Source organism: Narcine bancroftii, chromosome 4, assembly GCF_036971445.1.
Source record: "Narcine bancroftii isolate sNarBan1 chromosome 4, sNarBan1.hap1, whole genome shotgun sequence".
Classification (NCBI taxonomy): Eukaryota; Metazoa; Chordata; class Chondrichthyes; order Torpediniformes; family Narcinidae; genus Narcine; species Narcine bancroftii.
Window position 1 is genome coordinate 74091525 of NC_091472.1, and position 16443 is coordinate 74107967.

Below are 16443 nucleotides of genomic sequence, written 5' to 3' on the forward strand. Positions count from 1 at the left end.
GTTTCAAGTGTCTGGCTGTTGAAAGAAACTGTTCTTGAATCTAGAGGTTCTAGTTTTCAGGCTTCTGTCCCTTCTGCTTGAAGGTAGCAGTGAGAAGAGGTTGTGACCAAGGTGATGGGAGTTCCTCATGATGTTGGCTGCCTTCTTGAGGCAGCGCCTCACATAAATGTCTATAATAGATGGGAGGTCAGAACCTATGATGGACCTGGCTATAAGTGCTACCTTCAGTAGCCTTCTGGATTCCTGGGCACTTGAATTGAAAATAAAAAGCAGGATCTTCTCTGAGTAGAGTGATGAGCTATTGCACAGAATCTGTTGTGTAGATTTCTCTCATTTCTTTTGTTAATTTTTCATATGGCTCATTGTGGGCTTTAATGGCATTTGTTGAAGTGCATTCATTTATAATTTTACTGTTTTAAAATAAACAGGGGTTGCAGACAATAGGAATGCAATCCATGGTTGTGAAATTGGTCGTGAAAATGCAGTGGAACCATCAGCCAAATTGCTTTCTTTAATGATTTTTAAATTATCGTTTTTCTTCTGTTCAGTGTTTTATTCTGATGATTTACTTTTTTCAATCTGTGTGTAGCTTTATTCAATTGAAATGTCTAATGGAACCATGTTTAGACAATGTTGGCTAGTTTTCAAGGTCTATTGGATAAAACTACTTTGATTCAGTTTCAGTAGACAACTACAGTGAATTTGGCACACTGCACATCCTCATAAGCTTGATGCCAAAGAGTCATCTAGTTGGATTCTGCAAAGGGAATTTATGGACTAATTTACATTAGCCACTCCTGTTAATTTGCCTTTCAATGTGAAGGTAAGCAATATTTGATAAGAAAATTATATTTCATTCACATTTTGTCATTATTCCATCTTGGTTTCATGACTGCCATGGTTTCATGACTGCCAAGTTATGCCACACCCCATGTAGAATTTATACAATTCTGAAGAGTGCTTTCTTTTTAAAACGTAGACACTTTCAAATTCATGCATTAGGTGTGAATTGACTTCCAGCAACTTCTAGATTAATTTTGATATTTATCGTTGTTACTCCCACTTTTTTACCCTTTTTCTTTCCTTTGCCTCCATCTTTTGATAATGGTATTCAGTCCTGCATCCTAGTTTTTAAATGCTCATTCATTGAATTATGTTGGTGCCTAATCTTTTATGCAGGATTCCAAATACTGGCAATCTCCAAAAACTGGCACTTTTTTCAGTAGATGACATTACACATAAGTAACATTAATTTTCCATAATAAATTCTCCGTTTTCAGTGGGAGATCTCCAGTCCCTGTCCCCTCCCCCATGGGTGCCCTCTCTTACCTTTGGTGGAAAGATGATTCTCGGCCCCCAGCACCCGGAGGGAGAGAAGCAGGTGGCGGATGGCTCAATGCGGGAGCAACGGCCGACTTCCTTACCCAGCTGCAGTTCCAGCAGGGTGTGGGATTATGGATAATGAAGATGGCAATGAGCCATTGCCGCAATCCGATGTGGCACTCTGTAAACTCCAGGCTCTGCAGCACCGAACCCCTGCTCGATGCTGGCCATCTTTTTGGCCAAGCTCCTAGCCACCCTGTCGCCTCTGACTTCTACCTGACCTGATGTATTGGTTGAGAGCCTCCTGTACGGCACACGTCGAACCATTGCTCAGCCCATTTGGTAACCCCAGCCTGGCACCGGCCCTGGAAGGGGGCGGGGTGCTGAGTGCTGACGGACTGACAGACATGGGCAATGAGTGGTGAGGGGGGCAGTGGGAGGTCAGAGGTGGGAGGCAATGGACGCGGGGGGTGGGGGGGGGGTGGAAGATGGCCAGGGCTAGTAGTGAGGTATTTGTTTAAAGAGACCAAAATCAAAATGATTCTGAAATCCGAAAGATGCCAAACAACGATAGGTGTCCGGTCCTGATGATCCTGGATAAAAGGTTAGGCACCTGTACTACTATCAGCATGGAAATTGGTCATTTCGCCCAACTCATCTACAATCCATGTGTATCATATCAACTTCCCTGCCCTCACTGGAACTCCATCACCTAGCATTTAATCAATAATCATATATGCCTCAGTGATTCAGGTGTTCCTCTTGATATATCTTAAATATTGTCAGTAATCCTTCTTCAACTACTCTCTCATCATGTACTTGCCACTCTGGGTTAGCAAGATCCCCCTCAATTGTCCTCTAACTCACAACCCTGCACCTCTGTCCTCTGGTTTCATCTACCACTGCTTTAATTGGCAGTGAATTCCATAGATTCACTACCCTGTGGGGGGTGGGGGGGGGGGAGGGGGGGGAGAGGGTTTCTTGCAGCCTACTCTTTCTGTGACTGTCTTAATTTTATAAACATGCCTTCTCTTGATCACTTCCGTCCCAGGTAGAACTGACCTAGCTTTTCCAGCCTCTCCTCAAAACTGAACTGCTCCATCCCAAAAAACATGCTGGTGAATCTCTCTCCACCCTTTCATCACATCCTTTGAATAATTTGATGACCAACACTGCATCCAACGCTGAGGTTGCAGTCTGACCAAAGTTTAATAAAGGAAGCACAACCTCCCATGGATTTGTAGTCCTATGTTCCTTTATTCCTCAATGTTCCCAAAGACCCAATCATACATAATGATGACACCCCCCCCCCCAGTTTCATTTGCATGCCCAAAATACATAAGAACATAAAAAATAAGAGCCTGCTCCACCATTCAATGAGATCAAGACTGATCTGATTATGGGCTCATCTCCATCTACCTGCCTTTTCCCCCATATCCTTTAATTCCCCTACTTTGTAAAAATCTATCCAAACTTGTCTTAAATATATTTACTGAGGTAGCCACCACTTCAATTGACAGTGAATTCCATAAATTCACTAACCCTAACCTAACCCTGTGGGAGAAGCAGTTCTTCTACATCTAGGTCCTAAATCTACTACCCTGGATCTTGAGGTTATCTCCCCTAATTCTAGTCTCCCCTCTCAATGGGAACAACTTACCTACCTTTATCTTATCTATGCCTTTTATATTTTTTGATGTTTCTATAATATCCCTTCTCATTCTTCTAAATTCAAGTGAGTACAGCCTCAGATGGCCCAATCTCTCCTCATAGACGAACCCTCTCATCTGTGGAATCAACCTGGTGATCCTCCTCTGGACCATTTCCAAAGCCAGTAGGTCATTCCTTAAGTAAGCAGACCAGAACTGCATACATTATTCCAGATATGGCCTCACTAGTACCTTGTACAGTTATAACATATCCTCCATGCTCCTAAATTCAATTCCTCTAGCAATGAAGGCCAACATTTTGCAATTTTTGCACAAGCACTTCCAAGTCCTTCTGTATGGTTTTCCTTCCAAAGTGGACAAACTCACATTGACCAACATTGTACTCCATTTGCCAGACCCTCTCTGCAAACTCTCCGTATCCTCAGCACAATTTGATGTTCTATTCAATTTAGTGTCATCCTTTGTCAGGATTAAATGCCATCTGCCATCTTTTAGCCTATTTCACCAACATATCTCTCTGCAGCTAAGACAACATTCCACATTATAAACAGCTATGCCAATCTTCGTGTAATCCATGTATTTGATGGCCTTGCTCTACACAACTAAATCCAATTCATTGACAAATATTACAAACCACGAGGGTCCCAGCAATAATCATTGTGGGTCAAAAATTTTGATAGCAATCCTCTGTCATCATCCTCTCTCTCCAGTTTCAAAATCAGATAGCCAATTTGCCTGAATCCCACAAGCACTAGTCTTTTGAGCTACTTTTCTATGTGGGGCTGTGCCAAGTTCTTCACTAAAGTTCCTGTAAATCACATCTACGGCCTTGCCCTCATCTATACACTCTGTTAGATCCTCACAGAGGATCCTCACTCAAACTTGTTCATGATGAGCAAATAGGCATTCTGTGCTTATTCCACTTTTTACATTTGGCCCATATTCTGAACCCTTCCTTTCCATAAACCTGTATCTGTCTAAATATCCCGCCTGCTTCTATCGCTTCCTCTTGAAGCTCAATCCTCATACAGACTACCCTCTGAATGGAACAAGTAGCCCCTCAGGTCACTCTTAAATCTCTCCCTTCTCACCTTAAACCTATGCCCTTTAATTTTACAATCATCTATCCTGGGAAAAAGACTGAGCATTCAGTTAATCCATGCCCCTAATGATTTTATAAAAGTCTCCAATGTTGCCCCTCAGTTTCCTGCACCATCAAATAAAGACCCAGCTTATCCAGCCTCTTCCTAGGTAATACAAGTGCTCAAGTCCTGGTGACATCCTAGTGAGTCTCTTCTTCACACTTTCCAAAGTCCTTCCTAGAGCTGGATGATCAGGTCTACGCTCAGCAACCCCAAGTGCAGTTTTGCCAATGGCTTGCACAGCTGTACCATGACATCCCAACTTTTGTACTCAAAACCCTGCCCAATGAAGGTCAGCGTCCCAAATTCCTTCTTCGCCACCCTGTTCACCAGAGTTGCCACTTTTGGGGAACTTCTACTGCACTCTCCAGGGCTCTACTATTTACAGTACAACTCCTGACTTAATTTGTATAACCAAAATGCAATACCACTCACTTGTCAAAATTAAATTCCATTTGCCATGCCTTGGCCTGCCTTCTCAACTGATCTAGAAGCCACTGTAAAGTATGATATCCTTCACTATCCATCATGCCACCAGTTTTGGTGTTATTTGTAAAGTTACTAACAATGTGTTAACTCCATTGCCATCCATATCATTAATATCATTTTTTCTACAAAGAATTTAATAAAATTGGTCAGATAGGGTCTGCCTTTCACAAAGCAATTTTAGCTGTCTCTGGTTCATCTCTGAATGAAACACGAAAGTCTGCAGACACTGACTGTAGTAAAAACACAAATGCTGGAGGAACTCATAAGGTTTCACAATGTCCATAGGAGATAAAAATACATAATCGATGTTTCAGGCCTGAGCCCTTCTTTAAGGTATGAAGAAGGGCTCAGGCCCAAAACGTCTATTATATATCTTTACCCTCTATGGATGCTGTGAGACCTGCTGAGTTCCTCTGGTATTTCTGCATGTTATCAAATTTATCTCTGCTTCTCCAAGTGATCATTAATTCTCCCCCTCAGAATTTTTCTCAGTATGTTTCCAATCACTATTGTTAGGCTCAGAGGTCAGTAGTTATGAGGCTTTTTCCTGTTACCTTTCTTGAAAAGGAATACTATGTTTACTGCCTTCAAGTCACTGGGTGCCTCACTTGGGTCTGGCAAAGATTTAGAAGTCTCAGCCAGCAATCTCTTGCCTTGCTTCCTACAGAAGCCTGGTATAAATCCTATCCAGTCCTAGTGATTTATCCACCTTTAAACATGGAAAGGTATCAGGCACCTCTTATTTTACAATGGAAACTTGTACTAAACCTTCACCTACCCCTTCACTAAATTCTCCAACAACAACTTCTGTTTCCTTGGTGAATACCAATAAAAATTATTTGTTTAAGACATGACCTATACCTTCTGTCACCACATACAGATTCCCCTATCATCCCCAATATGTTCTCACTGTTTTATCACTGCCTATTGCCCTTGCTTTCACCCTGCTTGCAAGGAATATCTCCCCCCCCCCCTTTTGTTGACATGCTAATCTCCTTTTTTAAGCCACGCTATCTACTTTTTGTGCCTTTGACAGGCCTCCTGTCCGTAGTTCTCTCTACCTGTCATGTGTTTCCTTTTCTCTTCTAACCTGAATATTTCCAGATGTCCAAGGCGCCCTGCACTTGATACTCCTGCCCTTTATCCTGAGAAAATGTTGTCCTTGAGGTCTTGTTATTTCTCCATTTGAATACTTCACATTGTGCATATGTTAATTTAGCTGCAAGTAGATGCCCCCCAATTGATCCCATCCTTTACAATGATCAAATAAAAATATGCAGAATTATGGTGATATATCCAAAATGTTTGTCCTCTGAAACTCTTACCACGTGACCACATAAATTCCCCAAGATAAGATCCAGTAGTGCTCCTTTTCTTGTAGGTCTAACTATACATATATACAGACATACAGCATGGTAACAGGCCCTTTCGGCCCATGCCACCAAGTTCCACCCAATTAACCTACAACCCCGGTACATTTTGAACAGTGGGAGGAAACTGGAGCACCCTGAGGAAACCCACCCAGACATGGGAGAACGTACGAGTTCCTTACAATCAGCGCGGGATTCAGCCTCGGTCCCAATCACTGCAGCTGTACCAGTGTAGTACTTACCGCTATGCTAACCATGTACTGTCAAAAAGCTCTTCTGGATATCTTGCAAACTTTAACATTAAGGCAATCCCAGTTAAGATGTCTATAATATACCCCCTGCAAAGCAATGACACCCTTTTTGTTTTCTATCTCTAACCATATAGTTTCATTCAAGAATCCTTCTAAACTGAAGAAATGCAAACTCCTCCCATTTCTCTCCCTGTCTGTTTCAGCTGAAAAAACTCCATACCTTGCACCCTGTAATTCTTCAAGTATGTCTCAGTAGCCCTTTTTCCACACAATGGTTTAATCAGCACACTGGCATCAGCCGATGCCAAGGATATGAATAGGGGGAGAGGCCATCAGTCCCTAGCGTGATTTGTCATCACTTGATGCCAGCATGCTGATTGTTTTCCTTTTCCACTGGAACCTTAACCAGTTAATTCCTGGGACAGATGAAAACAATATTGCCTGTCAGGTAAAGCTTTGAATGTATCCACATTAATCGTTATACTCATTGCATTAAAATAGATACATATATTTTAGCTATGCATTCCCTTGATGTTCATCTCTCATTCAGTCAAATGGACTTGATAACTTTTTCTCCTGTTGGTGCTTGTTCAGTGACACAGTTGGCGTAAAGGTTAGCCAGAGATCAGGACCGGGGTTCGAATTCTGCGCTGTCTATTAGCAGTTAGCACCTTCTCCTCTTGTCTGCGGGAGTTTTTCCCTAGGGGCTTCCATTTCCTCCCACTGTTCAAAATGAACCAGGGATTGTAGGTCAATTAGGTGTAATTGGGTGGCAAGGACTCGTGAGCTGAAATAGTCTATTACCGTGCTGCATGTCTAAATCTAAATGCCTCTCCACGTGATCTTTCTATCTTTAAATACTTGTCCATTTCCCTCATCCTCCATCATCTTCATGCATTAATCTGAAGAGTAATGACAAATCATTTGACTCCTCATCCAAAGCTACCTTAGTTGTTTGCTTCTTTTCACTTACAAAATCAACATTAGGACTTGTGTGCTGCCAGAAGTGCAATGACAATATAGTTCTGATAGCAGATCAACGATTGGATTTTCCTTGCCTGTGTTATTCTACAGATTGTAGCTTAATAAATTGACCAAGTCATTGGTAGAGCAACAAAATTCATTCATTGCGCTTATTTTTCCAGCTCGGCAATTTTTTTTTACAAAAAATATTCTACAATACAATTTGGAACACAATGTATCTTGTTTTCATGAACTGTGACCCAGCAATAGGAGATTAATGAGGGGGGAAAAATGATGTGATGTGATGCAGTGAAAAAAATTATAAAGTGATTTTCAACTTGTGGCCTTTAGAAGAATTTTCTGTGGGATTTTCATAGTCTTTTGAAGTTCTCCGAGGATCAGAGATTGCTTAAAGTGAATGAAAGTATGTATTAAAGCTGCCTACTTATATATAATTCATACTCTGGTTAGATAGTGCCAGCAAAGCACTTCTTACTCTTTTATTTTCTCTGAAGCCAGGCAATGTCGTGGCAATGAAGGGCTGAAGGTTGTTGGAATATTGAAATAAATTCATACGTTTCATTTAAATGTCAAATAAAAAAAAAAGTCCATGCCAACATCGGTTAATGATAACAGCTACTGTGCATCTGGGCTCTGAACAGAATGAATTTCTTGTTTAGCACTTTGAACTTTAGCTAAATATAGAAGATTTAAATGCATTTAAATTTAAAGCTTATCATTACTCTATTCTCATCAAGCAACATTTTAAATTATTCCATGACTTTTACAGAATCAAGATGTCCAGTTTACAAAGAAAAATGTATGTTGTGCAGTTTAACTGCATATATATCTTTGAGACCACACTTAGGGTGGTATGGTTGGCGTAGCGGATAGCACAAAACTGTTACAGCGCCAGTGGTGGGGACCAGGATTCAAATCCCATGCTGTCTTCAAGGAATTTGTATGTTCTCCCTGTATCTAAGTAGGTTTTGCCTGGGGACTCCGGTTTTTTCCCACCCTTCAAAAAAAAAAGTACTGGGGGACATAGGTAATTCGGCAGCACGGACTCATGGGCTGAAAAGACTTGTTACTGTGCTGTATATCTAAATTTTTTTAAATAATAACTTTACATTTCTGCGGGATACTGTCTGTATCTCATGGTTTCCTGTGAACACTTGTATTAGATTTATTTCTTAAAATTGATATGTATGCTAATTGAATTAAACCAATCAATTTGTAAAACAGGTCTTTTCCAAAATCATGAAATGTGATGGTGGACCTTGGTACCATCTCATGCTCAATCAGTCAGGAGTTTGTGGACAATCAGAAGTGTCCTTCCACTCAATTTTGGGAAGTTCTGAGATGACCACTGTTCCCTCATCACAGATTCTATTCCTCTATGGCACGCATGTCAAATTCAGGCCTGCGGGCCAAATTTGGCCCGTGATATAATTATATTTGGCCCGCAAGATCATATCAAATATGTATTAGAGCTGGCCCGCTGGCCGCCGTGCCAGTATAGCGCATGTACAGCTAATACTACAAATCCCAGAATGCTTTGCAAATGCATTGGCGCCGGCCCATCAGCCCGCTAATCGCCCCCACCTCCTCTTTACTTTCATTACCTGTCGCCCAACTCACATGTAATAAACCCCTTACGAAAAATGGCCAAACGAAAGACAGAAAACAGGACCTTTCAAGACAGGTGGGAGGCAGACTCTATGTTCATCATTTTAAAAGACAAACCTGTTTGTCATTGAAGCAAGTTGTTATTTTTTTGACTTGTTGCCTTGTGAAAAAAAATACATTTAAAAGGAGCTTAAAGGCTATTGAGAAATATTATTTATTGAATATTTATTTCTCATTTGTTAATGCTTCTTCTGGAAAAAGTTTAACCAAAACTATGATTAAACATTTATTTTAATAAGATAAAGTTTAACATTACATATGTTGAAAGAAGAGAAAACATGCAGATGTTGTTGAAAATTTTCAATAAACATTTAGTTTGGCCCACGACTTAGTGCAAGTTTTTAATTTTGGCCCTCTGTGAATTTGAGTTTGACACCCCTGCTCTATGGAATGGAGATTGGTGTTAAGATTTTGTTTGATTGTGTTTTTTGAAGGATCTTGGATTATTATTATTATTATGTGCTGCATCAATGCAGGTTTCTGGTGTTGCATCATCCATTTAGCTTAAGCTCTGCAAGATAGCGTGCTGGAAGTCTTCAGCATGGCCAGCTTTGCTTCTGCTGATCTTTAAATGGTGATTTCTTACTGCATTAACAATGAATACCATTCAAATGCATTTTTTGGAAGATATTCCATTCAAATGTAATATGCATGTATAAGCCAATGCTTGAAGTTTTTTAAAATGTTTGAAATCCCTGAAACCAAATTTGTCCTCTGGATGTGATTCTACCATTCTTGTGCCATTAAACCTGGGCAACAGGGAAACCAAGGCCAGTTATTTTTTTGAACTGGAAATTTCCTGATTTACAATGCAATTACCAACCAAATGATAATGAAGTGTTGGTACCTCTGGATACCAGCAGGTGGGAAATTGTGCTTTTTGCCTCTCAAGTGGCTTGGACCGCTGAAGGTTGTTTTTTCCCCACAGATTGGTCTCTTACTCTGGCTAAGAGGCTGAGTAACGGACCCTGGTCAGAGGAGTTTGTTGATCTTCCACCATTCCTCGGGTGAGTGGTGTTGGAGCTATGTCGGAATTTGAAATAGTGTGTCCCATGCACACACTGCCACTGTTTATGGGAGTGATGCAAAGCATTTTCATGAGCTCTGATTCTGCAATTGTAGTGAAAATTGTATACCTTGCACTTTTGTTTTATTGTAACACTATACCCTGCACTTTTTTCTTGCTGCAGTATAGATTGACATGCCTGCATTTCATGCAGGAAGTTTTCACTATATCTCAGTACATGTGACCAAAAAAAATCAATAAAAAAGAACTGAATTTGCTTCAGCAACTCTCCAATCTTCCATGAAGGGCGCTGTGGAGAATTTAAGTTCTCACCAAACTAATCCTCCAGCAAAACTGCAAAAATATTAAACCTTGTAAATTACATATTAAATTTTAAATCTGATTTAAAAAGGGGCAAATTTTATCTGTGTGGATTGTTACTCCTTCGCACAAGTATTCCAAAATTACATGCTATTTCAAAGTTTGTTATTTTGGCTGGATTTGCTGTTCATTTTCCACAAAGACATCATGTTGCAGAAACCCAAGGCTCCCATAAAGGTGATGCCTGACAGCAGCTGTGTTTGGGAAAGAATAAATCCGTGTCCCTGAGATCGCAATCTTTTTGGGTCTTCTCCTTCACTTCCACATAGTTACTTCATTATCTGCATACATTTGACCTCATGGTATATAAATGATATATTTGTTGGGTAACTGGTCTGGAACTTGGTGCTGAATTGATGTTAACCCATGTTTCTCTCCCTATCTCAATGTTACAATCCCATATGATATTACTCGGAAGGAGGAGGGAACATGATGTGCTCAGGCATTCATTCAATTTTTAACATTACTGCCACTTTTGTGATTGCTGTGGGCATTGTTCACTGACCTTGCAACGGTTGTCGTCATTACATTCATGGAATCATAGAAACTACAGAAGGAAACTGTTCAGTCCATTGTGTCCATGCCACCTAAGAATGATCTGGAGATGGGTTCCAATTCCCAGCATTTGCCTTATAGCTCTGCTGGTTATGGCTTCCCAAGTGCTCATCCAGGTACTGTATATACTTATGTAATCATCAATATCATGTAATAGATGAACCCCCCCCCCTTTTTTTTACCCCAAAATAGTTGTTTTTGTATGACCCATGTAAAAGTCGACTGTCCTATTTTTGGCCCTGACTGTCCACCCATCCAAGCTTTTGCGAAGTTAAAATTACAGTGATAATGGTGAGTAATGCTGACAGTGACCATAGTTACTGCGTGGCTCACTAGCATCACCACCATCTATCAATGGGGGTCAGTGACAGGCTATCAAGAGACTCTCCTGGCGGTTGCTGTCAGTCCCCACACTGGTCATTGTTGTGTTGAGAAAGTGTCAAGTTCGAGAGTGACAAGACTGGACATGAGAGTTTTATTACCACACAATTAATAGAAAAGTGTAGGAAAATCATAGTGGGAATAAAACACACATAAAACACACACAACTTATAAAAGAGCGTGGGAAAATATGCGCACAATTAATAAAAGAGCATGGGAAAGTCTACTGCAAGTATTGATCTATAGCAGTGGATTTCAAACTTTTTCTTTCCACTCACTTACCACCTTAAGTAATCCCTTACTAATCATCATTATCATTGGGGCCTGGTGGCGGGCTGTCAGTGGGGGGAGCAGTGAGGTGGGCTTCAGACTGTTCAAACCCACAGACCAGTTTGCTCACAGCACAAGGTGACCAGAGACACCTGGGGATAGCTGAGAGCGGGGCAGTGGGATCAGTGTAGGGAATGGTCTTTTTTCACAATCAATACCACTCCCTAACACTAATCTCCTCTCCCTTAATATCTGAAGGTCTGTCAGTGACTATCTTGAATACATTCAGTAACTGAGCATTCACACCCTCCTTCTGTAGAGTTCTAGATTCAGTACACCTTGATACATACTTTTTACATTATTCATGAATGATCAAGCCCTATTTTGAAAGACCAATAGCCACCCCACTTCTGTCCTGTCAAATCCATGAATTATGTATTTATGAATTAAATCATCGCTCATTCTCCTCCCAGAAACACATCAGTGCTTCACCCATCTAACAAAATGATGCATCACCATTTCATCTCCAGCTCATTTCAGACTTCTGCATTTATGGGGGCATGCATAGACATCCGAGATGGGCTAAACCCCAAGTGCCTGCTGGTCAGTTATTCCCTAGTGAACTACTTGCTGTCAGCCAGATCGACTCTTGCCTTTGCTGTATAATTATGAGCTGCAGGGAGAGAGCGGGACAGCAGTATTATTATTAATAAGGTTTTTCCTGTTGTCCTACTTGCATGTTTTATCCATAACTACACTTTAAAAAAAACAGTACACATACACATCCTTACCTGAGTTGGTCCCAGAATGCTGGATTTCCCTTTTACACAGACGGCTTTCTGGAACTGTTGCTACCTCAACTGCTGGAAAAAAGCCAGGACTAGAGTGCGCCCCCTGCCCCAAATTCTGTGTGGGTGCTTTTTACACAGCAGGCATAGCATAAAAAAAGATGCAAGTATCCCAGGATGAAATGGATGTGTAAAAAGTACTACTGTGAGCCAATAAACTACATATGATAAACTAACAACAAGTGGCCAGGACCAGAACAAATAGTGTGGATTTCTCTCCATGGAGGGTGCATGACCTGCTGAGTTCTTTTTACCATCTCATATATCGCATAATCATTCAGGTATTGTTTTCCATAGCTAAATGCTAAGTGAAGTGCACTCTCATCCATCTCTTTGCCTTTATCCCAAGTTGTAACGAGTCCAGTGCATTATTTCAATACTTGCTATACAAAACATTCTGGTTTAGCACAAAACTTCAGGAAGTTTGGAACCATTGGACTGATTCAAAAGTATGCAAAGGTTAATCTCAGTTTAATTAGCACTGCTTTAAAAATCTAGTCCTGGACAACAAGGGAAGCTGTTAATAGGACTTGGCTTGAACCATTGGTGGTATTTTGGTGATATTGCTCAGTCTCCTGATGCAATTTTGTTTTTAAAACCATTGCCCTGGACAGTGACATCATAGTAAGGTGTGAAGTCTATTGGCTTCTCTTGATTGTTGTTAAAATGTTTTATATTTTATGGAACTTCAACATGGCTGTCTTTCTGCTTGGGCCTTAGACTTTTGTTGAAAATAAAAATGTGGTGGATACTTGGGATGGGAACGTGACCTAATCCTCCACTTTGTTGCATAGCTCATCTTGAAATGAGTTGACACAATGCTGCTCTATATCTTAATATGTGTTGGTAATAAAATAACAGATATTTAACCAGCTGTTTGACATCAATTGTATGTTTGTTTTGTGAATGTGCATTTAATTATCTCTGAAGAGAAATCAAGCAATACTTAGTAAGATAAATCTTTAAATAGCTTTATGTCATTTTAAGTAATTGTGCAGAACAATAATCTGGTTGCTTTCACTTGTTTGTATTCTGTTGTATATTCCACACATTAAGTGGAATAGCTGGAACCCTGCATTCAAGCAGCATGTCTGGACAGAACCAATTCTCCCTTCAGTTCCTCTGTTTTGGGGCATCTGCTGTCATTTCTTCATTTTTCCACACACGTAAAGTTTTTTTTCCACTATTCAGACAAGCAAAGGAGTTGGTTGTTATCATCAGTTTAAAAAAAAGCATTAAATTTATCAACCTGGTTCAATTGAAGTTCATTCATATTTTTTAAATCTTTCTCTTAAAAAAAAATGGCTGTACATTTTCTGCAATATATTTGAACTCCCAAGCCTGCTCTTCTATTATAGTTTTGTTTTTTGTCTCAAATAATATTTGTCAAATTATATTCATGGTTAGCGTGGCAGTCAGCGCAACCCTGTTACAGCGCCAGCAATCGGAACTGATGTTCAAATCCCACACTGTCTGTAAGGAGTTTGTACACTCTTTCTATGTCTGTGTGGGTTTTCCCTGGAGGCTCTGGTTTCCTCCCACCCTTCAAAATGTACGGGGGATTGTTGGTCAATTGGGTGTAATTTGGCGGCGTGGACTTAGGGCCCAAAATGTTACGATGCTACATGTCTAAATTTAAAGTTATTATCGAATCATCTTGCTTTCATCTTTCATGCAGTATATAAAAATATTTCCTCAGGTTGCCTCTCTTGGTTCTTGTGTCAAATACACTAACTCTTCTAGAGTCTCCTGTTGTTTCTAACTTCTCTATCACCAGAAATTTGTTTTTCAAAATAATTAATAATTTTGACTATGTCTGCAATATGGAAAGATTATTATCTTTAAGGGGCAAGGAAAACACATTGATTCATTCAAAATGCAAGTGAGGTGATTTTTTTTCTTGGCAAATAATAATCCATGTTTGTGGATAATGGATAATTTTTGACTGATAACTTGCAGAACTTTTCATCTTCTGGTTTTCCTTGTTCTGTCTTGGATTAATTGGAGATTTTCATGATTAACCAAAACTCCATTCTGGTTATGTCACACATCTTCCTGTGGTAGAAAAAGAAGTTAATATCTGTTGTTTTTCCTTCTGGTGATTCTGAATTCCTTTGGAGGAAGGCACAGTAAAAATTAATTTGGCTATTTTAATCTGAATCTTTTAATTTTGATTGGTAGTTTTCTCTCCAAATGCTATTCTTTATTCTCTATATTGTCTCCACATTTTATTTTAAGGGATCTTTGCTGAACTTGATCCTAATTGTGATCAAACTACTTTTTTTTTTGTTCATGGTCCTTTGTGCACATTTTTCAGGAGGGGTGGGAATCATTGAGAATTTTCCCTGTTTATTTTTTTTTGTAGTCCAGGTATATTCAGGTCAACTGCAGAATTTCATCTGTTGTACTGGTGGACATGAGTAATTTCACCATGAATCAATCTCAGGACTTTGTGTTCTGTGACATTAGACACTGCTAGTTGATCTACTTTTGCAGAATATATAATCTAACAGAATCAGTAATATTTAAAAAGTGTAAGGTCAATTGGAGCAAAAGCTCCCGTGACATGGTGTTTGAGGATTGTTGCATTTTGAGAATAGCATTTGAATCAATACTTCAAAGATAATTTGAAAGGGAAAATGTCATTTTCGCTTCATCTACAGAAACCTGTTTAAAATAAACAAAACAGCTTTTACAAAAGAATAACAGCATGAGCTTTGGCAATAACATTCCTGAAAAGTAATAAGAAACTGAAATGAGAACGTCTATTATCTTGAAATTCAAACAGTACGGGATGTGTTCACTCATGTGTTCAGCTTTGTCACAACAGAGTATTTTACAACAAACTCTTATTGCTGATATTAATTCTGACTCTTAAACATGGATTCTAACAAAATATGTTGATTATAATTTTATAAAGGCCTATAGCATATTTTAAAAGCACAAATGAAAATTGTACCTGTGTCATCCATATTAGAAGGTGCTATTTGATCCATTTTGATAATTGACTCTAAATGTGGTGATATTTAGCTGATCAGTTTTTTATGTGCCTTAGCAGCCATTCTCAATGGGAGCCACAGCATATTTAAAGGGGGAGACACAGACTGAAATCATAAAATATTTTGATGTGTTTTATATAGTCAGTAGAGAGAAGTATGGAAGAAACCAACTAAACTTGTCTGCTTAAGAGTGACGAGGGCCCATAAACTTTGAACAAAGTACTAAGAGTGCCGTAGCCAAAAAAAAGTTGGGAATGGCTGCCTTTGAGAATATTTTCACATGAAAAACTATAATGCATAAGGAAGCATTGAAGTATGATATCTTGAGACATAAATACAACATTATTTTTAAAAATCAAACCCATGCAATTTACAATGGTTCTTGTAATTCTGTGGTGTAAATGTTCCTGAAAATTGGCAATGGGATTGAGTGGTGTGTGGCAGCTTAACAGGAATTGGTTTGTTTTAACTAATGCTTTTCCAGTGTTGCATTTGCTTTTGCTTAACACTTGACCTCTTCATTCTTTCTCTTTATCCTTGCCATTCCTTGGTGTTCTACACTGTTGCTTTCAATCCAGCATCTATCTCCAGATCTGGAGTCTTCCCCCATGTAACTGATCATGGAGCATGCTGCTGTTGTCAGATATCTACTTTTGTCTCTTATTTTACATTCTTAGAATTATCTGTGTCATGTTTATGAAAAAAAACTATGTATGCTGTCTTTTTTTCAGGCAAACTGGATACACTGGCATGAACCAAAGTGGTATGATGGGCTCTAGCTCTCCCTACAGCCAGCCAATGAACAACAGCTCTTTAATGATGAACCCTCAGACCACTACTTATAACATGGCATCTAATATGGTGAACAGCTCTTCAGGTAAATCACTTTTAAAATGGGAAGAGTTTTTTTTTCCTGAAAAGAACTTTAGTGTCCTTTTGAGAAGCTAAGGAAGAAATTTGGTCTCTGCTGTTTGCATGTGCAGAATTGAGGGTGTTGAAAAAAAATCCAATGGACACAAATGACTGTAAAAATCACACATTTAATATATAGAACAGAAAACAAATTTCTCTTTCCTTTGTTTAATTGATTAATTCCCTTTGCATAA

At 39.4% G+C, this 16443-nt stretch overlaps 1 protein-coding gene across 6 annotated transcripts in view; it reads left to right on the plus strand.

Annotated features, from left to right (window-relative positions):
- The window catches only part of LOC138760684 (AT-rich interactive domain-containing protein 1B-like), a 521279-nt gene that overhangs the window by 414638 nt on the left and 90198 nt on the right, over window positions 1-16443 (plus strand). For all 6 annotated transcript variants that reach the window (XM_069931618.1, XM_069931621.1, XM_069931620.1 and 3 more), the window contains one exon: window positions 16069-16214. In XM_069931618.1, the coding sequence (XP_069787719.1) occupies window positions 16069-16214 (146 nt within the window). The remainder of the gene's footprint in view (window positions 1-16068; window positions 16215-16443) is intronic.